We start from the raw sequence: 27,765 nt of genomic DNA, 5'->3' as shown, positions 1-27,765 counted from the left end.
AGTGGTATAGTGAAATTAAAAGGGGAAAAGGATTAATGTGTGGAGAAAGACGAAGAAATGGCAGAAATATTAAACAAATACTTCAGCTCTGTGTTCACTAAAGAGGACCCAGGAGAAGGACCGTCACTAGATAACAAGAAACTGGAGGGGAGTGGAGTAGATGTAACTCCATTTACAGAAGAGAATGTATGGGAAGAGCTAGGAAAACTAAACGTGGACAAAGCCATGGGGCCTGATGAGGTTCATACCAGGATACTGAGAGAGCTCAGAGATGTGCTGGCGGGTCCGCTGTGTGACCTGTTCAATAGATCCCTAGAAACAGGAGTGTTGCCAAGTGACTGGAGAAGAGCAGTGGTGGTCCCGCTTCACAAGAGTGGGAGCAGAGAGGAGGCTGGAAACTACAGGCCGGTTAGCCTCACCTCGGTGGTGGGGAAGGTAATGGAGTCGCTGTTGAAAGAAAGAATAGTGAGCTATCTACAGTCAGAAGAATTGCTGGACCAGAGGCAATCGTCCTGTCAGACAAATCTGATTGACTTTTTTTGATTGGGTGACTAGGGAATTAGATAGAGGAAGAGCACTTGATGTCATCTACTTAGATTTCAGCAAAGCTTTTGTTACAGTCCCACGCAGGCGGCTTGTGAATAAAATGAGAAGCTTAGGAGTGGGGGCCAAGATGGTGGCCTGGATTGCAAACTAGTTGACGGACAGAAGACAATGTGTGATGGTAAATGGAACTTACTCTGAAGAGAGAGAGAGGTGTTAAGCAGAGTGCCCCAAGGATCGGTGTTGGGACCAGTCCTGTTCAATATCTTTGTGAGTGACATTGTGGATGGGATAGAAGGTAAGGTTTGTCTTTTTGCGGATGATACTAAGATCTGCGACAGAGTGGACACGCCGGAAGGAGTGGAGAGAATGAGACGGGATATAAGGAAGCTGGAAGAGTGGTCGAAGATATGGCACCTGAGATTCAATGTCAAGAAATGCAGATTCATGCATATGGGATGTGGAAATCTGAAAGAACTGTATTCGGCAGGGGGGGAAGGACTGATGTGCATGGAGCATGAGAGAGACCTTGGGGTGATAGTGTCTAACGATCTGAAGTCGGCGAAACAATGTGACAAGGCGATAGCTAAAGCCAGAAAAATGCTGGGCTGCATAGAGGAGGAAAATTAGTAAGAGAAAGGAAGTGATGATCCCCTTGTACAGAGCCTTGGTGAGGTACTGAACCTGGAATACTGTGTTCAGTTCTGGAGACAGTATCTCCAAAGGGACAAAGGCAGGATGGAGACGGTCCAGAGAAGGGCAACCAAAAAGGTGGATGGTCTTCGTAAAATGGCTCATCAGGAGAGATTGAAGAACCTAAATATGTACACCCTGGAGGAGAGGAGGAGCAGGGGTGATATGATACAGACTTTCAGATACTTGAAAGGTTTTAATGATCCATGGTCAACAACAAACCTTCACGATTTGAAGCTACAGGGAGGAAGACTCAGAACCAATGTCAGGAAGTATTTCTTCATGGAGAGGGTGGTGGATGCCTGGAATGCCCTTCCGGAGGAAGTGGTGAAGACTAAAACTGTGAAGATTTCAAAGGGGCAAGGAATAAACACTGTGGATCCATAAAGGCTAGAGGATGGGAATGAAGAGTAGAGCCATGGGGGCGGCTTGCTGGAATGTTGGCTACTAGCTTGTGATTACTACCCTTATTCAAAAAACCTTTGCACGGTTAATGCAACCCCAGCATTGCTCTCTGCTTCAACAGCAAGGGGAAATGTGGAATAGAGGATTTGCATTCAGACAACAATCAAAAAGGACTGAACTTCACAATCTGGGTAAAGCGTGGGGGTAGCTTGCTTATCACGGCGGTTACTACCCCAAACCAATTAAACCTAATACATCATTTTGAAAGCATATACAGCGTTGCTCTCTGCTTCAACGGTAGGGGGAAATGAAAAAGATTTACATTCAGACATCATCCAACAAAGCATCCATCTGTGCAGTCTGGGCAAACAAGCAGAGTAACTTGCTGGATGCGGCGGTTACTACACTTAACCATTAAGCCTTATGCTTCACTTTTGATGCAACTCCAACATTACTCTCTGCATCAATGGCAGAGGGTGGCAGGAAATTCAAATCAAAAAACAGTTACCAACAAGGGCCCTGAAGTTGGTGGACGGTGAAACAGATAAGTATGGGAAAATAAGTGTGGGAGCTTGCTGGGCAGACTGGATGGACTGATTGGAAATATAGAAACATAGAAATGATGGCAGAAAAAGACCAAACTCACAGCCTTCCCCTGTCATGCTAAGTCATTACAGTGTTAATTTATTATAACATATACACACCCACAAAAGTTCCCCTTTAAAGCAGCTATTTCAATATAGGCAGCAAAAACACTGCAGGAAAGGCTACCACACAGGCACACCTGTACTAGCATTCTAAAGAAGAACTCATTTTAAAAAAAAGGGACTACAGTTCTACTGTAATTCTGGGGCTACCCTGCACCTCTAACCATGCTGCTAGCATCTCTCAGGGGCTCCCTAAACAGGCTGCTGATAATCTTACTTTTACTTCACTGACCATCATCCACAAAACCATATATCAGCAATCCTCTCTCCAACTTTCCATACCCCTCGAACTCCACTCCTCATCAAAGCCAACCAGATCTGCATACAGAGGCTCCCTCCAGGTTCCCCCTAGCAAATCCGCTATACACAACTCCATTGAAAAACGAGCGCTATCAACCGCTAGACCGCATCACTGGAATTCTCTCCCGCCAGATCTAAGCCAGGAACATTGTCATCTCACCTTCAGAAAAAAATTGAAAACATGGCTGTTCGCCCAAGCATAATCGCTGAAGAAGCCTTATGGTAACCCGCACGGACCAACACCCCTCGGTTGCGTCCTCTTTCCGCCTCACAAAGAAACTTATGCTAGAACTGCTCACTCAAATAACTTGTCATATCGACACCGCTATGTTATCTGTATATATTTTATTTTTTACCATGTAAGCAATTGCTCGCCACTTACCTGCTTTGCTCTTCAGTTAGAAGAAAAGTGATAGATTAAACAATTTCTAATGGCCTTGTTCTACTTTCCCTGTTTTAATGTAACTTTCGCTTTCTGTGTTAACTGGTTTCCCCCCTAGTTTATTGTAAACCGGTACGATAAGACCTGGTCTTGAGCATTGGTATATTAAAAGAAGTTAAATAAATAAAATAAATACTTCTGGGTCAGACCAAGGTCCATGGAGTACAGCATTCTGTCTGAAACTGTGGCCAGCGAGTGGCCCGTTCGCCCGCAGACTTTACTGAATCGGCCCATATGCGTGTTATTTTGCACTTGTCCACATTAAATTGCATCTGCCATTTAAAAGCCCAGTCTCCTAGTCTCACAAGTCCTTCTACAATTCTTCACAAGCTGCTGCTTTTTAATGACTCAAAACAATTGTAAAACAACTAAAGAACCCACAAAGTGTAAGAATGATCAAGATCAACAAACACAACTAAATTTCACCAGATCTGAATAAAGATGTGTGGCAGAATTGAATTATTTAGAAATTAGAAAGAATGACCATCATATTGCACTGTTTGATAGATATCATTAGGGCTCAAAGAGATGCCCTTTTGTTGTGCATGTTTTAATTAGTCATTCTAAATTTTAAAGTGCACAAATAAAGACCTCGTGTGTACATAACTTAAAAAGCACTCATCTGTAAAGTTGCTTGCAAAACACTTTTTTTTTTTTTTTTTTTTAGAAGGGACGCTGTAAGATTAGTTCCACCGTATTGTACTTGAAATGCCTGACACTGCATAGTTTCGGAAGGTATAGACACTTCCTTCTTCAGAGGAACACGATCTGAACATGCAGTCGGCAGAGCCCCGATATAGTCCTTGGAGGAGTATGTAAAGTTCTATGCCGACAATACTTAAGGCTTTGTTGAATCTTTTTAAATCTCTTGCTGTCCAGTTGATCGGCACGACAGATTCATCCGATTCAACAAAAAGTATTTTGCAAGCAACTTTACAAAATGAGTGCTTTTTAAGTTATGCACAAAGGGAAGAGTAAATTGCACACACACAAGGTCTTTAATTGTGCACTTTAAAATTTAGAATGACTGATTAAAAAACTTATGCTCTACAGAAGGGCAGCTCTTTGAGCCCTAATGATATCTATCAAACAGTACAACATGATGGTCATTCTTTCTAATTTCTAAATAATTCAATTCTGTCACAGATCTTTATTCAAAACAATTGTGTCATCTGCAAAATTAGTCATCTCACTCATTACTTTCTCGCGATCATTTATAAATATGCTAAACACCACAAGTCTCAATACAGACCCCTGGGACACTCCATTCGGAAAACTGATCATTTAGTCCCACCCACCGTGTCCAGTCACCAGTCCACAATAGTACACTGCCTCCAATGCCATGACCTCACAATTTCCTGAGGACTTTGTGAAATGCCTTCTGAAAATCCAAATACACTGTATCAAGCGGCTCACTTTTGTCCACTTGTTTTACACCCGCAAAAAAAATATGTTGTCTCTCCCCCATTAAAAACATGTCTATGTGGCCAGTAATTTTGTTTTTAAGACTAGCTTTGACCATTTTTCCTGGCAAGGACATCAGGCTCACCAGTCTACATCTTCTTGGATCATCCCAGAGCCCTTTTTAAAAGTTGGTGTCACACTGGCCACTCTCCACTTTTCTGGAAGCATGGTTGTTTTAAATGAAGGGTTGCAAACCAGACAGGGCCACAATTTCATGTCTTAGTTCCTTCAAAGCTCTGGGATGAATACCTTCCAAACCCGGTCATGTGTCATCTTCAGTCTATCAGAGTTGTTATATCCTTCAGTTTCACAGTGATTCTAGTCAGTCAAGAGTCATCACCATCAAAAAATATGTTTCCGCTGTGGGTATAACCCTGACAATCCTCCTCATTAAAGAGACAGCACAAAAATTAAATGAATTCTTTGCCTCTTTTCTTGTCTTCCCTGACCATTCCTTGGTCAGCCCAACTGACTCCCTCACAGGCTTTTTGCTTCAAATGGACTTGAAATTTTGTATTACTTGCTTTTACTTCTATGGAAAGCTTCTTTTCAAATTTTCTCTTAGCATGCTTAATTACTTTTTTACATCTAATTTGCCAGTTCTTATGCTCTTCCCAGTTTCTTCATATGGGTCTGCTTTCCATTTTTATTTTATGATGCCCTTTTAGTCTTAATTGTCTCTTTCAACTCACTATTAAACCGTACTGGCAACTGTTTGGTTTTCTTTCGACCTTTTTTTAATGCACAGAATAAATTTTATCTGGGCCTCAAGGATGGTAATTTTAAACTGTGTCCACATCTGCAGGTTTGTAAACCTTGTGGATTGCTCCTTTCAGTTTTTTCAAGTAAATTTCCTCACTTTATCATTGTATTCCTTTTTATAGTTAAATTCTACAGTAATCGTTTTCCTTTGTATTCACCCTCCAGTGATTATGTCAAAGATCCACCACCTTTATCTTTTGCACCAGGTCCTGCGTTGCACTGAGAACTAGATCTAATATAATTCCCCCTCTGGTTGGTTCCATTTCCAGCTGCTGCATGGAGCAGTCATTGATGGCATCCAGAAACATTACCTCCCTTGCATGTCCTGTGACATTTACCCAATCAATACACGGGTAATTGAAGTCTCTCATTAATACTGTGTTGCCCATTTTACTAGCCAGTCTAATCTCTGATAGCATTTCAAAGTCTGTTTCCTCTCCTGGCCAGGCAGGCAGTAATATATCCCCATTATTAAACTCTTCACCTTTTACCCTAGGGATTTCTATTCATAAGGACTCCAGAGTGCAATTTGTTTACGGCAAAACTTTTATCCCGCTTGACTATATGCTATTCTTAACCCATCATGCCAACCCTCCACCAACTCTTTCTACCTTGTCATGAACCCTGGTATCATGGTGTCTGTATCTTTTTTAGCACCATACACTAACTCTCCAATCTTACTTTTTAGACTTCTTGCATTTGCAGGCACTTTAAAGTAGTTTCATTTTAATTTCTATTTTCATATGTACCCACAACCTGCTTATCATCAGATATAGTCAGGTTGGAGTCATTTTTTATCTGCATGCACTGTATTTAAACACATCTGGGTTTTTTCAACTTTTACAACTATTGGAGCATTTTAGCTTACTTGGTTTGCCAGTATTCTTTGACGATACCCCCCCCCCCCCCCCCTTCAAACCATGTGCTGCTGAGTGACTGTCAGCTTTTTCTCATGTTCTAGTTTAAAAACCGCTCTCCTTTTTAAAAGTTAGCACCTTCAGCCTGGTTCCAGGCTGGTTAAGGTGGAGCCCATCCCATCAACTTAAGCTTCCCTAACAAAGCTAAAACCCTCTTCTCTGTACAATCATCTCGTTCACACACTGAGGCTCTGGAGCTCAACCTGCTTCTAGAGCCGTGCTTCCCCTCCACCCTGGGGCAGGATGGAGGGGAAGCACAGGTTGGAGGAGGAGGAAACAAACAGGCCAATACAGTACAATGTGCTCCGACGGAGCGCACTGTTAGCCTGCTCTTGGACACACGTTTTCCCTTACCCCTTATTCAGTAAGGGGAGGAAAACGTGCGTCCAACCCGCGGCACCTAATAGCGCCCTCAACATGCATGTTGATGGCCCTCAAATGCATGTTGATGGCCCTATTAGGTATGCGCGCGGGATACAGAAAGTAAAATATGTAGCCAAGCTGCACACTTTACTTTCAGAAATTAGCGCCGACCCAAAGGTAGGCGCTAATTTCTTCCGGCACCGGGAAAGTGCACAGAAAAGCAGTAAAAACTGCTTTTCTGTGTACCCTCCGACTTAATATCATGGCGATATTAAGTCAGAGGTCCCGAAGAGTAAAAAAAGTTTTAAAAAAAATTTTGAATTCGGCCCGTGGCTGTCGGGCCGAAAACCGGACGCTCAATTTTGCCGGCGTCTGGTTTCCGAGCCCGTGGCTGTCAGCGGGCTCGAGAACAAACGCCGGCAAAATTGAGCATCGGCTGTCAAACCCGCTGACAGCCACCGCTCCGGGCTAAAAGGAGGCGCTATGGACGCGCTAGTGTCCCTGGCGCCTCCTTTTGCCCGATTCTACCGCACCACCTCATTTGCATACTGTACCGCACGCACCGGCGAGTGGCCTGTGCGCGCGCTGGGAGAGCAGGCGTTCATCCGCTCTCCCGTGTTTTTACTGAATCAGCCTGATTGTCAGCCAAGATCAGGACTCGGAGATGGCAGCACATGAGGAAGACTCTTTGGCCCCAATTGGGGACCCGGGAGGGAGAAAAAGATGTCTTTGGCACCAGCTGAGACCGGGAAGGACAGTGATGGGGCTGTAATAGGAATGAAGCAGTAAAGGATGAGTGTGAGAAGGCTGGGGGGTACAAGAGGAAAAGAGAGAGAACCACACCTGGTTAGGACGGTGAGTAGGACAGCAAAAAAAAAAAAAAAAAAAAAGACTACATGGGAATAGGGTGCAGACTCTGCACTCACTGGCAAAGAAAATCTGTTGCAATGGACTAATACCACTATCACAAGTGGCACTAATGGGTATGCTTGCTAGCTAGCATTAACAGGGCTGAGACCAAATGGCAAAGCAGCCCATGAAAGCTATCATTGTTACTACCCATCTTGTAGCTATATTGTGCATAGCATGGCTGAAGGACTTCTGTTTCCAACACATTTCCTGAATATGATTTAAATTAAAAACAAACCTGATAGCTATGAAAAACCAACAGAAAGGGAAACATGTTTTGAATAGCTATTTCAGAGACAAGTGGATGAAAAGTTTAGCCGCAGGTTGATTGGTTGAATAAGCTGTTTCATAGGAACAAGGACAACAGACTGAAGATTATAAATCCTACCAATAGTTTTAACTGTGGGGGGGGGGGGGGTTGTTTTGTTTTTTTACTTTGTCTTGTGTTAAGCTTGTTTTTGGTTTACTGCTAATGAAAAGAATAAGCAATGAGCAGACAGATGTTCAAAGGCTTGGTTCTCTTCAGTATTTCTCATTTCCAGTAACAATCTTGTCCTCAGCTCATGGTGATCTTGTCAGTTAGGAAGCAGGTCTAAGATTTGGGTTACTCCCCCACCACAAAGAAATAAGGTTGCAGAGCTAAACAACTATAACCTTATTAAACAACTTCTGGTTTGATATCTTAGATCAAACAGGTATTTCTTGCAGCAGGAGGATGGAATTCTCTTAAAGTATTATGTGCACACAATTTATGTCCTAATCAATTGTCTAATGGGGAAATGATCTGGCTATTATCCTTATTTTTCTTAGTTGTTCGGAAATTAAAGAAAAACAGCATGGGGGGGGGGGGGTCCTGTTTACCCGAACACAAAGAAAAACTGTCCTTTACTCCATCATCTGTATTGCCAGATGGGGCTATTTTATACCCCAGTGCACACGGTTTTCCCTCTCCCCTCATTGCTGGAACATGTGAGGGTCTGGAATTTTGGGCTACGTCCATCACCCCCGCAAGTTCTCAGGCGCATCTCGGTGCTGCATGTCCCGAACCATAGAGAGGAACGCTTCCTCCCTCCACGGTAAGGAGGCCAACCACTCCCCCGTTTTGGGGAACAATTTGTTTTACTTAGAGCTCCAAACCCACTTTAATGTATGGCAACACTTTTTACTGCATATGGACCATCAAGTTAAAGCTTCAGTCCAGCAACAGGGAATCCTGTAGTTCATCCCGGTGTCGGCCCACAGTTCACAGCACTCTCTGGTGCCTTGCAGCTCAAATATTAGAATATTTTAGTCTTGTAATCGTACCGTGCACGGTACAGCCTGCTCGGCATCAACCTCCATCCAAGGCGGCAGCTGACCCCCCTACGGTAAGTGACGGCAAGCCCTCCCCGGGAGCCGCTCCTCCGCAGCGGCGGCGGAGCACAGCAGCGGCTGTCAAACACCGGAGCCGCCTCTGCCCGCTCCCTCAGCCCTGCGAGGAGAACTCTCCGCCGGTGAGGGGACTGGGGGGGGGGGGGGCTGGGCCGGAGGAAAACCGAGCGTGCGGTATCCCGGGAAGCGGCGGCGGCGGTCCCGTGCAGGCTGGCTCTTACCTTGGAAACGTTGCCTGGTGTCAGAGGTAAACATTAAGGGCGCATGCAGCTGGGAGCACAGGCGCTGCCTCGGGCGGGGGAGGGGGGGTCCACGGGCCTCTTCCTCTTCTTTTCCTTCTTCTTCACTGCCCTGAAACTCGCCGCTGCCCCCGCCGACGTCAGGAGAGGCCGGCGAGCATGCGCAGTACGGGCCCAGCGGCTGCCCGGGAGTCCGGCCTGGGACGCGCTGCCCAGTGGCAGGGAAAGCGGGAGCAGTGCGGCAGCCGCCCGCGGATGGGGCTTTTTTTTTGTTTTGGTCAGGTGGAGGACGCCTCCAGTCACGGCGATTAAAGGCGGCCTTGGTTGGCTTTCTAGCCAAGGTTCCGGTCTGGGCTAGCTCACGTGCAGAGGGCGGTGCTGGCCTCTGCTTTGGAATAGGTGGAAATGCTGAAAATCTAGGGCTGAGCCTGCTGGAGGAGGATCGGCAGGGAGTGGGCGTGGAAAAAAGACCTGCTAAATGGAGTCTGTACTCTCAAGGGCTACTGTAGTATATATGTAACCAAGTCTTGACTCAAGACTCAAGACTTGGTTATTCAACCAAGCTTTCCCATAACATCAACCTGCGAAATATCCCTGCCAATATCCCCTCAGTGGTAACACGCTAGAGAACTATATAGATCTTCTCTAGAAATCACATGATCTTTGGCAGTCTATTATCAAAACCCAACCTCTAGCCTATATTAGGCACCGTACATGTTAATTATGTTATTACCCCCATATATCTTAATCCAAGTAAATTCGACCTGTTCATTGTAAGACATTTACTTGTCATTGTTGTTATTGTTTAGAATGTAAACCGAATTGATCAGTAATTCTGCTATTGGAAAGTCGGTATAGAAAAATGCTAAATAAATAAAATGTAAGGACTGTCATTTGCAGTTTTTATTGGGGGGTTTTCCCAATAATTTATCAGGGTTTATTTTGACAAGAACAAAAACAGTAGAAAATCAGTGGAATAAAATGACTATTATTTTCCACGTAAATATCAGAGTTTATTTGGGTGGACAAAAAACCAGGACAGTAAAACAATATTAAAACAGATTCTCCCACTCACTCAGCCCCATCCCCTGCAAGAATGTCCCTGTTTCTTCCTGACCCCAGCAAGAATCTCCCTCTTTCCCCTCCCATTGCAATTGCATTCATCCTTACTGGCTCCTCCTCATGCCTTTGGTATCTTGCTTGCTGTAGCTACTGTGCTCTACAGCAGGGGTGGACAAACTTTTTTTTAAAGAGAGCCACATTACTGATGCTATTCAGAGAGGAGGACCGAGGTTTCTGTGAGCGGAGGGGAGGTGTTACAATGACAAGAATACCCCACAATGAGAGGACCAAAGCAGCAACCATACTAATAAAAAGAATAATTAAACAGAATTAACAAATACAATAACATCAAATAATTAAAAATTCATAAAAATGTCCAAACTCCCATAAAATACTTCAAAACAGACACATCAAATAATATCCAATAATTAAAAGTGGGATTTAAAAAATGTCCACACTCTCCATACCTGGGAATGTTTGATTTCCAGATGCCCTGAGATTGTCATGGATTAGCATTAGCAGGCAGAGAGGAAGGGGGATTGTTGCACACACATGTGCTCTCTTTCTCTCATCCACACACAGATTCCCCAGGCAGGCACCCATTCATTCTCTCACATACACACAGACCCCTAGGCAAACACCCATTAATTCTCATACACAGAGACCCCCAGGCAGGAACATATTCATTCTCACATACACACACACACAGACCCCCAGATAGGCACCATTCATTCTCTTTCTCTAACACACGCACACACACACACACACACACAAGGCAGACTCTGAGTCTTTCCTACTCCTCCACTGCCATGTGCTGATCCATTGGCCCTCCAGAAGCCTGCTGCTCCTCCTCTCTGCAGGTCCCATGGATAAAAAATTAATGGGTGTAGCAGTTTCTGCAGGCTGATCTCGTGTATTGTGAGATCAGCACAGAGAAAGTGCTGCCCTCATGAGCTTTTAATACTGAGGCCTGCAGAGACAACAGATGGGCTCAGTTTGCCTGGCATTGCAAATGTGCAGCTTCTGCATTGTTGGGCGAACTGAAGAGACACGCCTCTTTTCCTCTTTGCCGTTGGTAGGTTGAGATCCAGGCCTCACCTTTACTTCGCTGCCGGTGGAATGAGGAACATCAGTGGCCTCTCGAGCTTCTCCTCGTCTTCGCCGCCAGTGGGATGAAGTCCACTGGCAACCCCTTGGGCCTCTTCACTACTGATGGACGGCAGCCACATGGGGCTCTCTATTTTGGCTTTCAGCACACAGCTGATTCTAGCTAGCTGGGTGATGCTCCTCCTCTTCCTGCCCTGCTGCTCCTCCTTTAATTGGTGGATGCTGGGGCTGCGCTGCTTTCCCTACGCTGTCAATGTCACCTCCGGCCTCCATCTGCGATGTGAGGCCATTCTAGATGACATCGTTGCAAGGTGCCGGCAAGCCAGAGATAATGGAGAACGCTGAGGAGGAGGGCCGGAAAAAAATCTATCATTAGGCCAGCTTTGTCCCGCAGGCCGTAGTTTAGCCACCCCTGCTCTACAGAACTGCACTTCTGCTTTTGTGGGCAGCCAGGGAACTTGCTGGGTATTGGTTCCAGTACGATGGAGAGGCAGGGGAGTCACTTCAAACACTGCATCAGCAGCACCAAACAGCAGGCCCTTTGGCTGGTTGGGGAGGGGAGGCAAGACTTGAAATGTCACATCAGTGAATGCTTTCACGGGCAGGGCTTGCAACACAGCATGTTCCTTGACCTGCACTAGCTTCTAGCAGTGGTAGAAAGCCTTGAAACGCTGTATCTGCAGCTCTGGCGCTACTCTTTAATCAGTCTAAAATTAGGGAGTAAATCAGTTTAAACCAATTTTCATCTTTGGGAAAAATCCAAGAATTTATGGGCGAAAATTGGTTTAAACTGAAAAAGAAGGACCCTATTTATATGACGCTGACAATCATTTTATTGGAACTACTATGATTTTCTAAGAGCCTATTGGCCACTAGCTTGATTCTTAAAAGCTGAAAATTATTATGTGGTGGGGAAGACTGTGGGGTAGCCCAGAACCTGAGAAAATCAGAGACAACATGCCATAATAGAACTATTTCTTTTTTGCTTACAGGAACTTTCAGCAACTACAAGAACCAAGCACCAGCAGGAATCCACTCTGGCTGCTTTCCATCCACTCCCCTGGCCATTAGAGATGTGTATCGTGTGATCGATCGTCTTAACGATCGATTTAGGCTGGGGGGGGGAGGGAATCGGATCGTCGCGGTTTTGTGTTTTTAAATATCGTGTAAATCGTAAATCGGGGGAGGGCGGGAAAACCGGCACACTAAAACATCCCTAAAACCCACCCCGACCCTTTAAAATAAATCCCCCACCCTCCCGAACCCCCCCAAAATGTCTTAAATTACCTGGGGTCCAGTGGGGGGGTCCCGTTGTGATCTTCCACTCTCGGGCGTTGGGCGCGTTGATAGAAAATGGCGCCGGCGCTACCTTTGCCCTGTCATATGACAGGGCAAAGGTAGCGCCGGCGCCATTTTGGTTCCTGTTCCCCGATGTCACGAGCGTAGGAGATCGCTCCCAGACCCCCAGGGACTTTGGGCCAGCTTGGGGGGGCCTCCTGACCCCCACAAGACTTGCCAAAAGTCCAGCGGGGGTCCGGGAACGACCTCCTGCACTCGAATCGTGTTGCCGTACGGCCGGCGCCATTTTGCTGTACGGCAATATGGCCGGCACCATCCTGACCCCCCCAAGCTGGCCAAAAGTTCCTGGGGGTACAGCGGGGGTCCGCCATTAATGGCGCCGGCCCCCCGCTGGACTTTTGGCAAGTCTTGTGTGGGTCAGGAGGCTCCCCCAAGCTGGCCAAAAGTCCCTGGGGGTCCAGCGGGGGTCCGGGAGCGATCTCCTACGCTCGTGACGTCGGGGAACAGGAACCAAAATGGCGCCGGCGCTACCTTTGCCCTGTTATATGACAGGGCAAAGGTAGCGCCGGCCGCCATTTTCTATCAACACGCCCGACGCCCGAGAGTGGAAGATCACAACAGGACCCCCCCCACTGGACCCCAGGTAATTTAAGACATTTTGGGGGGGTTCGGGAGGGTGGGGGATTTATTTTAAAGGGTCGGGGTGGGTTTTAGGGATGTTTTAGTGTGCCGGTTTTCCAGCCCTCCCCCTTCCCCTCCCCCCGATTTACGATTTTTGACGATAAATCGGGGGAATTCCTATTAAATATCACCTCTAACGATTTTTGACGATTTAAAATATATCGGACGATATTTTAAATCGTCAAAAAACTATTCACATCCCTACTGGCCATATGGCACATTGTAGCTCTGGTTTCCCTATGCTCTTTAAAGGAGACACCCCAAAAATATTGGAGATCCTCGTAAAACCGACCATTATGCGGCTTTGGAGAGTATTTTATGTCAGCAGCATCCATGTGCTTGGAATAGACTTCCTGAGCTGGTTCTTTATGTTCCATTTCTCACCTTTTTTAAATCCCATCTAAAACCCCTCCTTTTTGAGGCTGCTTTTAAATCTTAAGCTTGATGGGTCGCCTTCAGCTTCATTAACTAATTTTAACTATTGTCTCTTTTCCTGTATAGTAACATAGAAACGACGGCAGAAAAGGACCAAATGGTCCATCCGGTTTGCCCAGCAAGCTTCATATGGTAGTATCTGCCATGCCATGCAGGTTACCCTTATGTTTCTCTTAAGGGTAGCAACTGCCATTCCGTGCAATTATTTCCAAGCCTTATGATAAACAAAAAATTTACTGGTAGCAAGATTTTTACTGGATATGAGCCTTCTTGAAAATTCAGACAGTGCTGACATTGTTTTGCTTAGAAGCAGTCCTGTGCTTTTTTCACTTGTCTGAATATCAGTATCCCAGACTGTAAAAGTCAGGACTCGTGTTGGTTATCATCTGACTCTAAGTCCTCCCCACATCCCCACCGTCAAAGAGGAGAGTGATGTTATTGCAGAGGTATAAAGAAGTGGTTAGTAAGGTCAGAAATGTGTTCTGAGCAACTTAATAAATCTATTAATCAACCTAAGGAGTTGTTTTCTATAATTAATTTTTGGTAAACAAGCCTCCTGTTATGAAATCATTAGATATTGATTGTGAGGCCTTTAAAAAATGTTGAGAAAAAAAATAGAAAATTTGCAAAGTGGTTTACTAAGAGTTGATTTTCCAAACTTTATTGCAGATTTATTGGCAAGGAGTGATGTAACTGGGTGGTCTAAGTTCAGACTTTTGAAGGAAGGAAATGTGTCAGAAGTGATTGCTCAATTGAAAACTTTAAGTTCCCCAATGGACCCAATACATTTTGGATTCTTTGTGGTATGTTGGGAGAGAAGTATAATATTACCATGCATATAATTAACAAATCCCTAGTTGAAGGTAGTGTTCCAACAATGTTAAAAAAGTAAAGTGATGGTGCGTCCCTTAAAAAAAATATTAATCTGCCAGGTTCAGACTTGGCTAATTATCACTCCATATCAAATCTGTCATTGGTAAGTAAACTCTTAGAAAAATGAGTGTTAACACAACTGGAACAATATTTGGAAGAAAATTGTGATTTGCATAAATATCAAATGGGTTTTAGGAAAAACTGTTGTACTGAAACAGTATCACTCATTGATTATTTGCATGTGCAAATCTTCTCTCATGCATATTCATTGTGGATATCTTGAAAACCCGACTGGCTGGTGGGGTTCCCAGGACAGGGTTGGGGACCACTGATGTACAGTATTATCCTGGTTTGTCACTTTTCTCTTAGGTAGAAGTCAGCAAATTGTAGTCAGGGAGAAGTTTTCTGGTTGGAGGACTTTTTTGTCAGGGGTACCCCAAGGGTCATTGCTATCTTTGACACTTTTCAATATTTATATGCAACCAGTAGGGAAAAAATGTGATCACATTACACCAACATTTATTGATCTACACTGGCTGGCAATCAAATTCCAAATTGATTACAAAGTTTTATGTCTAATTCAAAAATCCATTTACCATGATAACACTGAATGGCTTAATGCTACACTTCATCTGCATATCCCCGAAAGAAACTTAAGGTCCGCCAACAAAGGTTTATTAGCAGTCCCCCTCCATCAGATCTGCTCATTTATCAGAAGTCAAAGAGAGAGCTTTTTCTATCGCAGGCCCTAAATTGTGCAACCAAAAAGATGCAAAACTATCTTAAAGCCTTCAAAAAGTCCTTAAAAACTTGGCTCTTTAAAAAGGCAAAAACCAACAATGAGAGGACACTAAATTTCATAATGTACACGAATGTTCGGTATAGCTAAATAGGTTATCCCATATGTTGGTGATAACCTTATGTTTATTAATACCGTTTTTAATTTTTTCAATTTTTCATTTCCATTTTAATGCAGTGTGTTCCTTTTAATTCTCATTAGTGATTATGCTTATCCAAAGCGTTGTAAAAACTCTCTCTTACATGGTCTCCATCTCTAAAGGTTGTCATTTACTTAACTTATACTTCAGAGGAAATCTTTTATATAAACCTTCTATTTTTGCGAGACTGGAGCCGTCGGCCCGACTCTGACAATGTTTCGACTATCCTATCTTCTTCAGGGACTAAGAGAGATTTTTTTCTGTCTCAGTATTCTTCTTAAACGCTGTAAATCTGAATCAGTAGCCATGGCATGCTCAACTATTTGTATATCAGACTCTATTTTTAGTTGTTTTTTTTAAGTTTATTTTACTGTTTTTCTTTTTCTTTATATTTTATCTTCAATTTTATTACCTAATATTTGCCTTATTGATTGTATTAAGAGCATTATGTTTGTAATTTATTATCTTAAGACTATGTTTTTTGCTACCACTTATTTTTCATTTTTAATGTTTGTATTATGAATATTTTACTTTTTGTTTATTATTTTATGACTATGTTTTGCTACTCTGTACACCATTAAGATTGTATTACAGATTGATGGTATATAAAAGTACAAAATAAAATAAATAAATCTTTAGATGTGGTTTATCTGATCTATCCTGATGATTTGCAGTTTTGTCTTCATTATAATCCAGATGGCAGTTTGCTTGTTCAGTGATTTAATCAATTAGAAGCTGTTTAGAATTGGTTAGGTAACTATAAATTAGTTCTTAATGTGAAAAAAGAGTTGTATTCAAAGTAAGTAGGCAAACCATTGATTGAAAAATTATGGAGATTAAAGGTTTGCATCATTCCAATTGCTACAGAGGCTCATAATTGAGGGGTTAGTTTAGAATCTAGATTAACAATGAGGCCATGTGTGAAAATGTGTATTTATTTAGTTAGTTAGTTAGATATTTTTTTTCCATCGTTCCGTTCCATGTAAAGATCACAACAGTTTACAAAAATAATATTCATAGCTCTAATGATGGGTTACAGAGGTAGTATTCATAAATAGGCTTTAACATCTATTAAATGAAATGATCCAATATATAATACCTAAAGATCTAGGATATAAGACTTGAAGTTGTTGCAACCGTCGCTGCCCGACGTCTCCACCCCGCCCATCTTACCTCTGTGGCGACTCCTTCTTTGCTTGTTGGATGTTTGGCTGCCGCGACGTCATCTTGCCACCCTCCTCCGGCGTCCCCGGACCAGCAAGACGCTGCACTCCGCCATGCTTCCCAGAAGCCTAAGGGCGCGCGCGCGGCGCAGCCCCAACTCAAATACCAGGAGTGGCGCGAACCTCAGGGGCGTCCCCCTGAGATGACGTCATCCGCACCAGATATTTAAGGTCTCTGAATTCGCTAACTAATCGAGTTAGCAAGGAAAGGTTTCTTACACTCCTAGCTACTCTGCCTCCTCGGACTTACCAGGGGTAACCGCTCCTCGGAGGCCTCGTTTCTCTTTTGCGTTTCAGGTCGCAGTCTGGAACCGGTACTCGTTCCTCGAGGGTCCACGTTCTCGGACCTGCTTCTGAATACCACTTCTGCCAGGAAGTCATTGCTTCCTACAACACCAGTGAGTTACCATCCTTCTCTCAGAGCTTTCCCTGGAACCAGGTACTCGGTCCTCGAGGGCCTAATCCATTCCAGTTCCTGGGCTGCTTCAAGAGACTATTGTGTGAGTGTTACCATCAAGGTTCTGTTCCTGAACTCTGCATACCCTGCCTACTCACTATACTTAGTTTCTCTACAGCTCTGCCATCCTGAGATCGCTCTTCCAGTATTTGAGGGACTACAGCCCAGCCGGGCACTTCCAGCTCACTACTGCCACCTCTGGTGGTTCAATATACTGTTTAATAAAAGAACTAGTGTGTGTCTGTCTCCAAACTCTGAGCCTGACCGGTGGTCCCTCTCGTGATCTTCCCCCGGGGGCGTGGTCATCTGCCACCGGCCCAAGGATCCACCCACAACTATCCCAAACAACAACAGAAGTACAGAAAATAAAAAGATAAATTTCATGTTACTTTTGTTCCTCATGCATCAATTATTATCTTTTATTCTTCTTGTTATTGTAGATCTCTACATTCTGATGTTTTTAAGTTAGGTTGTATGCATTTTTTAATAGCCAAGTTTTAAGCTCACATTTAAATCTCTATCTGGAAAGGCTTTTGTACGGTAGTTCAAGTTCTTGTTTTAAGTAAAATTGATTATTGTAAGGCTCTGTATATGGGCTTGCCAAAGGTTTACTTAGCATCCTCCAACAGTGCAAAATTGAGCAACTTGGGTTTTAACGGGGCTAAAGTACCAGGAACATATTTCTCCAGCATTAGAAATGCTTCACTGATTGCCTGTGTTTAAGAAATCATATTTTAAGGTGCTTCCTTAGACTGCAACATGACCACAGGCAATTTAAAAAGGATTTGAAAACTTGGCTGTACACACAGGCCTTTACTAATGTGAGAGTCTTAGCGTAGATAGTTGATGGGGTTTTTTTTTTTTACTATTTAGGATTTTAGTATTTATTGTGCATTCTATACTTATGATTTTAGGTTTCATTTATAACTTTACATTTTAATGTTATACTAAATTTTAAGAAATTATTCAATGTATTTTATTATTTGTCTATTAATATTTATTATGTTTAACATGCTGTAGTGTTTGAAATGTAAACTGTTGTGATGGTACTACTTAACGATGGTATAGAAAAGATGTTAAATAAATATAATAAATAACTTTATTGCATAAAGTGATTTAAAGTGATTTATGTGGTAGGGTATCCATTAGCAGAATTAGTTAAGTCAAGTTGTCTTTGAACTGTTAATGAAAAGCTGTTGAGTGAGCCTAGTTTTAAGGACTTCGGAACACAGGAGATGAGGAATAGAGCATTGTCTGTTGCCGGCCCAGCAATGTGGAATGCATTGGATTGTTGTTTGAGGAAAGAAGAGAACTATCTATTTTTTTTTTTTAGAAAAAAATTAAAAGCAGATATTTTTAGACAGGTATACAAAAAACTGGTTTTAGTTTATTTTATTTGTGTTTTAGTTGAATGAAGATAATGTTTTATTGATTTATGTTTATGTTTTATGATTAAGTATGTTAATTTATATACTGCAATCAAAATTTCTTTAGATGAGGTGGTATATATGTGCAATAAAAAGAAAAATAAATAAATCCTTTGTATTGCTCAGTGGCAAGACTGCACCTTGAGCACTGTGTAAATTTCTAGTCACCGCATCTCAAAAAAGATCTAGCGGAATTAGAAAAAGTACAGAGAAGGGCATCCAAATGATAAATGATAAAGGGGATGGAACGATTCCCCAGTGAGGAAAGGCTGAAGAGGTTAGGGCTCTTTGGCTTGAAGAAGAGATGGGAGATATGAAAGAAGTCTATAAAATAATGAGTGGAGTGGAACAGGTTAGCACAAATCAGTTGTTTATTCTTTCAAAAAGTACAAAGACTAGGGGGACACACAATAAAATTACTAAGTAGTACATTTAAAATAAAAAGACATTTTTTTTTTACTCAAAGCATAATTAAACTCTGGAACTTATTGTCGAAGGATGTGGTAAAACCTGTTAGTGTAGCTGGGTTTAAAAAAGGTTTGGATGAGTTCGTGGAAGAAAAGTTCATAAACCATTATTAAGGTGGATTGGAGAAATCCACTGCTTGCTTATCCCTTTTGACCTTTTCGGATGCTGCAAATTGTTTGTGACTGGGATTGGCCACTGTTGCAAACAGGGTACTGGGCTTGATGGGCCTGTGGTCTGACCCAGTTTGGCAAACCTTATGTTCCTAAGAAGACGGGCTTGCACTTGCTTACTAGAAACATCAGATCAGAATTTTCAGAAAACCGCGCCTCCAAAAAAGCCCCCCCAATTTCTTTCTATGGGAAACTGTTGGAAGCTGTCTGAGCTATTAAAATGCTGACCACTGCTCCATTCGAAATACCCTTCACCCCCTTCCAGCACTTTGCACAGACCAACCCAGGCAGAGAGAGAGAGAGAGAGACAAAAAACAGGGGAACTAACTGAAGCAACTGGCAAAGGAGGGACAAAAAGGTGCTTCCAAAGTGCAAACACCCCCACACACACACACACACCCCTCGCATGCAGCCACTACACACACACACAAACCTGTTCCCAGCACACCCACCCCCACCTACACCGCCCACAGACACAGGAAAAATAAATGACGCTTCTCAATGCACCCCCCCCCCACACCCACATGCAGAATTGCCACAACCACACTCGCCACCTACACAAACACAGCCAGGCTCCTCCACAAAAAAAAGCCACACACATCCATCCCCAACACACTCCCCCTCACATAACCCCTTCACACACATACTCCCTGACAACCAAATCTACCTACATAGCCATACCCCCCAAAAAAACCCTCAAAATCTCCACACATATAACTTCTCCACAAATCCCTCCCACCCACATAACTTATAATGCACCCCACATGTCCACCCCCCTGATATTCACACACACCTACAATTTTATCCTCCCTACACAGACCCCCACATCCCCAAACTTCACCACCCTCATCCACCCATCCATGCACACACAGAGATATCCCAACAACACAATCCCACCTAATCACACGCAAATCTCACTTGTATCCCCCCCTTACACTCACAGACTCCACTCCCCCCAAACACACCCCAACAGAAACTATCTCACAGCTACATACAGCCAGGTCCAGTGCAACCAGGTGTGCACACCGTGCATTTGCACAGAGCGGCAGCAGGAGATGCTGGCAGAGCTCAATTCACCAGCAACCAAAAATGAGAAAAATTCCCCTTTTAGCTGCACGCATGCGCTCACAGTTTTGTGATTCCCACCCCTCCCTCTCCTTCATAGAAAGGCCAGTGAGGCCGAAGAAAGAGTGGCCCATAGGACTGTGGTGGAGCTCATCCCACTACGGCCAGAAGTAAAGAAGACAGAGGGGGCAGCGGTGGAGTCCATCACACTATGGATTGGTGAAAGGAAGTTGTGCTCGCGTGTGTGTGTGTGTATGTATGTGAGAACTTGTGTGCGTGTCTGTGTGAGAGCTTGTGTGTGTATCTTTGTCAGAGATTGTATGTGCAAGTGTTTGTGTCTGTTTCAGAGCTTGTGTGTGTGTCTTTGTGAGAGTTTGAGTGTATATGTGTCAGAGCTTGTGTTCATGTCTATGTGTCTGTGTCTATGTGGGAGCTTTGTGTGTGTCAGAGTTTGTGTGCATGTGTATGTTTTTGTATATGTGTGAGAGCTTGAGTGCATATATATGTATTTTGTGTGAGAACTTGAGTGTATGTCTATGTCAGAGCTTGTGTTCATGTATATTGTGTGTGCTTGTGTGAAAGCCTGTGTGCAAGTGCCTGTATGCATGTGTATGTGCCTGTGAGAGCCTTTGTATCACATATAGGCTCTCACAGGCATGCTCACACACATACAGAATGTGTCTGTGAGGGAAAGAGAGCAATATTGTGTGAGAGCATAGACATGTATATAAGAGTTAGAGTGTGTGAGAGAGTGAATATGTGTTGGTGTGTGTGTGTAAAGATAAAGTTTGTGTGGCCCTACCTCCCCAATCCATGACAATCTCAAGGTGACTGGAAATCAAAAGATCCCAGATATGGAGAGCAGGAGATATTTTAATCCTTATTAGTCTTAATTATTGGGTGTAATTTGATGTTTCTGGTTTTTTTTTAATATTTTATTGTTTTTTTTTGGGAAATAGAACATATTTTAATTGGATTTTTTTATTCATCAGAAGTTTTGAAATATTTTATTGGTGTTTGGGAAATTTTGGATATTCTATTTGTGAACTGGTTTGAAATATTTATTCTTGTTATGACTATGATTTAACTATTATGATTGATGTTTTATATTTTTTGATTTTATAATTTAATATTTTACGAAGAATGGTAAGGTTTCTGTTTTTCCATTGTTGTTTTGCTTATAGAGGCTCGATTGTTGTGGGTTCCAGTTCAGTTCTTCTCAGCATGTTTCTATTTATACTTTCTGGTCTTTTATTCTGTATTTGGTCAGGGTCTGTCTGTGTTCTCCATGTGTGACTGAGGTGAGGTATTCTGCTACCATATATTTTATCTGTAGTGATCTATAGAAGTCTATTTTCCTAATAGGAAGTGTATTGGTGTTCTAGGGCCTGATGTAATATGTGCAATTTACCTTTTCATAGATAAGTTTGTTACTGTTTGAGTGCTGGCAGTTAGGGTTGTTTTAGTATGGGAGGATTAATATATTGTAAAGATAATTTACAGTGATGTATATGTAATGTAGAGCTATAGAAATATTAAGTAGTAGTAGTAGTAGTAATTCCATCTATTCATGGCTTTCTGAGGGCCAAGCCCATGCCCAGCACACATTACAAATGATCATGGGTTCCATTTGAAGGGTGTCAGTTTTAAAAAATATAGATTGTTGGAGGGAGCTGGTCTTTTTTTTGATGGGCGTGGGACAAAGACTGAATGACTGGGGGGGAAGGGGGAACAGCACAGTACTTGTTCGCATAGGACAGCAAAAAAGCTAGCACAGGCCCTGCACACAGCTTCTACAAATCTAAGGACCTGATGTAGTAAGGTGCACGGGGCAGTGTGCATGGTTTTACCCATGAATGTGCACACATTTTTTGTGTGCAGACTTTATTTCCAATGCCAGCAAGGAGTTTTGCTTGCAAAAATGTGCATACAAACCTGAATAAGACTGTGTGCACAAATTAGCGCTCTTCCATTTATATCCCATATTAATGAATGCATTAGCTATTACTCCCAGAAGCAGAGCAGCATATAGGCCTAACACACGTTTCTTAATGCTCAAAATTTAATTCCTGGTCTGAGCTGGAGTACAGTTACTCAGTCTAATATTAGTCTATGAGGCTGAACCCAGAGTTTGTGGTGTGGGGATCCTATACTCAGAATTTACATGTGCAAAACAGTTTGTGTACAAATCAAGTTTTATGCACACAAAGCATGTTTTATGGGCAGAGAAAATGCTTTGGGCAGAAATTGTATTTTATGCACAGAAATTTTGTTTTGTGTACATAAATCACACTTAAATATATTTAATAAAAATAATAATGTGCGGAAGATACTATGCACAAAGGGGCGGATTTTAAAAGGGTTACGCGCACAAGCCCTGGGACGCGCGTATGTCCCGGGGCTTGAAAAAGGGGGCGGGAAATGGGTGGGGCGGAGCGGTCTGGGGGCGGGGCGGGGCTGGAGTCTCCAGGCACAGCGGCCATTTGCCATTGGCTGCTGTGCCCGGGATTGCGAGCTGGCTATCGCCGGCATGCGCAACCTACACCTGCCCGGAGGCAAGCGCAACTTAAAAATTAAAGGTAAGGGAGGGTTAGGTAGGGCTGGGGGGCGGGTTTGGTAGGGAAGGGGAGAGGAAGGTGGGGGGGGGGGGGGCGCGGAAGGAAAGTTCCCTCCAAGGAAGGCTGCGCGGCTCGGCACGCACAAGTTGCACAACTGTGCACCCCCTTGCGTGCGCCGACCCTGGATTTTATAACATGCGCGTGGCTGTGCGCACATGTTATAAAATCGGGCGTAGATTTTAAAATCTGGCCCAAAATATACATTCTGTGCATAAATCATATTATATGCATACTAATTGCTAAGCATGTGCACCAGATTAGCACGCATTTTTAAATTTCCAATGCATTAGCACACCATTGGTTGACTGCATCGGGAGTTATTTTTCCTGTGCATGTGTAGGAAACCATACACTGAATTTCAGCGCACAGTTTTAAGTTCACATCTTATTACCTTGGACCCTTTATTGGAAAACATTTCTGAAGTTGTGCCTATGCGTCCTCTACCGACTTGTTTTTTATTTTTCAATGTTGGCAACTCTACCTTCCTTCCACAAGATGGCATTATACTTTTTTCCTAACTTGATTTTTCCGAAGCCGTCCTAAGCCGGGTTGCCTTTGCCGGGCTGTACTTACGGCGCATGCGCAGAATGCAAGGCCTTTTCCCGGTGCTGCGGCGTCCCGACGTTGGTGCTGAGATTCCCCTGTCTTAGCCGAGGCGGGACCAAAGTCGGCCCGATGGTGAGCTTCGAACCCCGATCCCGCGTTAGTGGATGGTAGGGGCGGCCGCTGGCCCAGCGCGCCTGCTGGCATCGGCGGAAGCGGCCGAGGAGCCGCGGATGGTGTTAGATTGGGGGGAGAGCTGCTGCAGCTTCCAGCGTGGCCTAATGGCGTTGCCGCTCCACCCCCCTCCGTCAGTGCCTCACTGCAGCCGAGCTCTGCGTGTGGCCGGGACTCGACCTCGCTCCTCCTGGCCAGCTCTGCCGGGCTTCCCGCCCCTGGAACTGGGTATTCTGCAGTGACAGGGCACCGGGAGCGGACTCTGCAGTCGCCGCCATATTGAGCCCTGCCGGTCCCCTTACGGCTTCCTGGACTATGGGTGGAGGACAGGGGGTGTCCGTGCACGGGGCGCTGTTTGTTCACGGGCCCCTTCGAGCTGGAAGATTGGGGGGGGGTTCCCGAGGCTTTTTTTCTTCGGGGGTTGGGTTCTAGGCCTCCTGTGTTGATAGGCTGTTTAACTGGTTGACTCTGGGCCCCAATTTCCAAAAAGTTTCTGCTAGTCGATTGGAAAAGCTGATAAAAATATGTATTTCCCAATTTTTGTACCTTCTCTTTCAAATTGAGAATTAACAGTGCCTGAATAATGTAGAAACGGAGAATATGATGGCAGGTAAAGAGCACAAGGCCTGCCAATGGGCCCATTTTGCTTACCTGTTACAATGCAGCAGACCCTTCTTGAGCCCCGGAGGAAAGGATCCTCGGTGTTTGCTTGTTTCCCTTAAATTCTGATGTCCTCTGTTTACTCGATCACTTGCATTATGAGACTGTTCCGTGCATTCACCATCCTTTCAATGAAATATTTTCTTTTGTTGCTTCCTTGAGTTTGTGCCCTTGACCCAGAACTTCTTTGCCACCAGAAAAATGCTTGACATCTGTCTTATTTGTGCCTCTGAAATATTTGAATGGCTTTATCACGTTCCTTGTTCACTTATGCTAGGTCCTCAGTCTTACCTAATAGTGCTTATGATACAGGTGCCATTTTCATAGCCTATCACTGCTTTTACTTCTTTATCCTATTTGGAGATGCATCCTCCAGAATCACACAGTGCTCTTAAAGTGGTCTTAATGATGAGCTGTACAAAGCCATTATTACAACCTTTTTTTTTCGGTTGTTTGTATTTGCTCCTGTGCAGTCTAGTATTCCTCTGGCTCTTGGCACTGCTTGTTTTTCTGACAGCCTTGACGCCATTGAATATAATTTTGAAAATTCCTCCTCTCATTGGCTAATGAATTATACATTTTTATTCAGTTTTATTAATAAAATTTGTATTTTAAATTATTGAAATGCTAATTTATCTTTCATTAGTTGTCATCCCTTTAAGTAGTATTGATGGAGTAGTGCAGGCCTAATGTGAATACTAGTGAACTGGGTCCCTTAGGCTGCATCCCCATTTTGTATATGTAGAGCCTAGTAATATAATTGGTACAAGTACTTGTTAAGCTATATGTGTGGGGTTTGTCTGGGTTTTGTTTTTTTTAAATAGCTGATGATGTATTGCTGCTGATCTATCATTTCCATGCATTTCTGTTCAGGATGTTCTATGCAGCATCCATCTTTTTTTTTTTTTCTTTTTTTGGATGACCACAGTGTGCTTGCTTTTGTTTTAGGGGTTTGTGAAAGTTGTGAAGAACAAAGCTTACTTCAAAAGGTACCAGGTGAAATTCCGACGAAGAAGAGGTAAATTCGGTGAAATTTGTGTTGACCTTTTAATTGTGCATTTTGTGCTTTTTCTTTTGAAGAAAAAATTGAAATAACTGTCTTTTGCGTCTGCTAGAGGGGAAAACTGATTACTATGCCCGCAAGCGTCTGGTAATTCAAGATAAGAACAAGTACAACACTCCTAAGTACAGGATGATTGTACGTATTACCAACAGGGACATCATCTGCCAGGTGAGTGGTCAACGCTTCTGGGCCAACAGGGTGACAACATGTTTTAGCTATGCCAGGATTCCAAATGTAAAGATTCTCCTGGGGACAGTTTATTTTTTCTTCACCCCTGGTATTAGGGTTGAGGGAAAGATCCCTTTTGATGTGTTAGTGCATGAATCAAGTGAGAGGCACCTATGACTTTTGGGTTGTGACTAGGGAAAGTTTGTGAGGGAGCTGTGACATGCTTATTGGTAAGCCTGTGCCATGTTTTGTCTTGGTGTTCACTTTTTGGTTTCTCTGATACACGTGCTTTCTGATCAGAATAAGCTTTCATGGATCTCTGAGGGACGCTGTTCTGGTTTGTTTAGAAAGTGCATCTAAGCAAAGGGATGCAAATCAGCTTGTGATGGAAGGTCATTTATTCCCCATTTCCACTGACATTGCAAAATAGAGGATTTTTGTCATGCTATTAATACCAGACATTGAACTGCCTTTCTTGCTTGTATTTTTGGAATTGGTGTATTGATTATTCATTATTGTTGTGTTAGGTGTTTACCTATCCCATTGCACCTATAAAGAATTAAGGAAAATTTGTCTTCTGTTGTGAAGTTGATTGCTATTGTTATGCAAGTTAGTGGAAGCTTCCATTATTATGTAACTCCATAACCAAATATGCATTGATAAACTTTTCCTTTGCCGGTGACATGCCAGGTACAGTTAATTTCATCTTAAAATCTGCTATGACGCCTTCTTTCCTGGGTTGAGCACTTGAGTTGAAACATTGAGGCAGATGAGAAGATTCTGAAATTGGTTGCTACTTGTTAACTTAAGTGAGAATGCTGTGGTTATTTCAAAGAATGTCCTGGAGACAATTGAAGTCTTTTAAGTTGGTGTGTATAACTTTTTTTTATTTAAGGACCTTGAGTGATCGTGAGCCCATCAATCTTGGAAGCTATGCTCTATTGAGCATGGTTAGTACTTTGATGGTAGACTGCCTGAGAAGACCAGGTGCTGCAAGCTGCAGAAGGCAAGCAAACCACTGCAGCATTGTGCCAAAAAATGATGTTTTAGTATGACTTTTGCGATCTAATGGACTTCCAGGATCTGGAAAGCTCATATATTGCAAAATCTTTTTCTTGGTCCTTTAAAAGATATCACACTTTAATTCTGACAGCTTAGTAATGTAATAAGCTCTAGCTGGTCAGCAAGAAAACTGGTAAGCAGGAGGCCCAGTAGCTAAAATAATGCATTAGGGAATGCAAAACCTGGGTTCAAATCCTCCTGTCATTGATGCTTACTGTGACTTTGAGCAAGTCAGTTTTACTTCCATTGCTTCAATAACTCTCTGGGGCAGGGACTTGTTGAACCGCTCTCTAATTTTGCTGTAGAGTGCCTTGCTCTATAAACATCAAAATAATCCGCACATTGTTGCATGTGAAGATTCAGTGACCCTTTCAGGATGGCAGAGTTTAGAAGTAACATGGTGAACCCATTCCTAGCCACTGGTGACCAGAAGGTAGTACTTCTGTGACTGTAGGAAGATGTCAAAGAGTGCATTGCACCAGGCAAGGCCAGGTTGAGAGTGAAGTTCAGTCCTTGATCTTTACAGATTATGGGAGTGAACAGAAATCTGTTGTGATCCTCCAAAAATGTTTTAATATACAGAGATGATGTACGTGGTGTCACTTCTCAAGGAGGGTGTGTTTTATAAAGGCAATGAAAGGTAATGTACAGTACAGTTGTGTTATGCAAGGAACCACTAACTTTTGGGATATGTGTTTTCTTGTAGATTGCCTATGCCCGAATTGAAGGGGACATGATTGTCTGTGCAGCCTATTCACATGAGCTGCCTAAGTATGGTGTGAAGGTTGGACTGACAAACTATGCTGCAGCATATTGCACCGGTCTGCTGCTGGCCCGCAGGGTAAGCATTTGCTGGGCTTCATTCCTAGTAATTCAGTGCTTTTTGTGCAAAGTTGAAACACTGCTGCTGTTCCATCCATACCCAGTGTGAGTGTGTGTGTGTGTGTGTTGCTGGGTTCTTCCTTTGGATGTGCTTATTATCCCCAACCCTGAGGTTTGTTAGCTTGGATCCCATTATATTGCATGCATGTAGGTAGCCTAAATTAGAAGTGAAAATAAATTTAAAACCTACAAATACTTGAGAAAGTAAGATTTGATGGGCTGTTCTTAGCAGGCACACCACTCCTGATGCTTTCGTGAACGTAAGCATGTAGTGC

At 43.3% G+C, this 27,765-nt stretch overlaps 2 protein-coding genes across 9 annotated transcripts in view; one reads left to right on the top strand and one right to left on the bottom strand.

The window, feature by feature from the left end:
* EVI5 (ecotropic viral integration site 5) overlaps window positions 1–9,506 on the bottom strand; it is a 223,156-nt gene extending 213,650 nt beyond the window's left edge. For 4 of the 8 annotated variants that reach the window (XM_029618090.1, XM_029618091.1, XM_029618088.1 and 1 more), the window contains exon 1: window positions 9,098–9,505. The gene's annotated coding sequence lies outside the window, so the exon portion shown is untranslated. Of the gene's footprint in view, window positions 1–9,097 lie in introns of all 8 variants that reach the window. The other 4 variants (XM_029618087.1, XM_029618089.1, XM_029618094.1 and 1 more) reach the window with 2 other exon arrangements.
* A 13,957-nt stretch (window positions 9,507–23,463) lies between these two features.
* RPL5 (ribosomal protein L5) overlaps window positions 23,464–27,765 on the top strand; it is a 31,372-nt gene continuing 27,070 nt past the window's right edge. The window contains exons 1-4 of the mRNA XM_029617971.1: window positions 23,464–23,616; window positions 25,264–25,333; window positions 25,431–25,546; window positions 27,315–27,449. Of these exons, the coding sequence (XP_029473831.1) occupies window positions 23,614–23,616; window positions 25,264–25,333; window positions 25,431–25,546; window positions 27,315–27,449 (324 nt within the window). The 5' untranslated portion in view covers window positions 23,464–23,613. The remainder of the gene's footprint in view (window positions 23,617–25,263; window positions 25,334–25,430; window positions 25,547–27,314; window positions 27,450–27,765) is intronic.

The sequence above is a fragment of the Rhinatrema bivittatum genome, chromosome 10 (genome assembly GCF_901001135.1).
Source record: "Rhinatrema bivittatum chromosome 10, aRhiBiv1.1, whole genome shotgun sequence".
NCBI classification, from domain to species: Eukaryota; Metazoa; Chordata; class Amphibia; order Gymnophiona; family Rhinatrematidae; genus Rhinatrema; species Rhinatrema bivittatum.
This window is presented reverse-complemented; position numbering and strand designations above follow the sequence as displayed.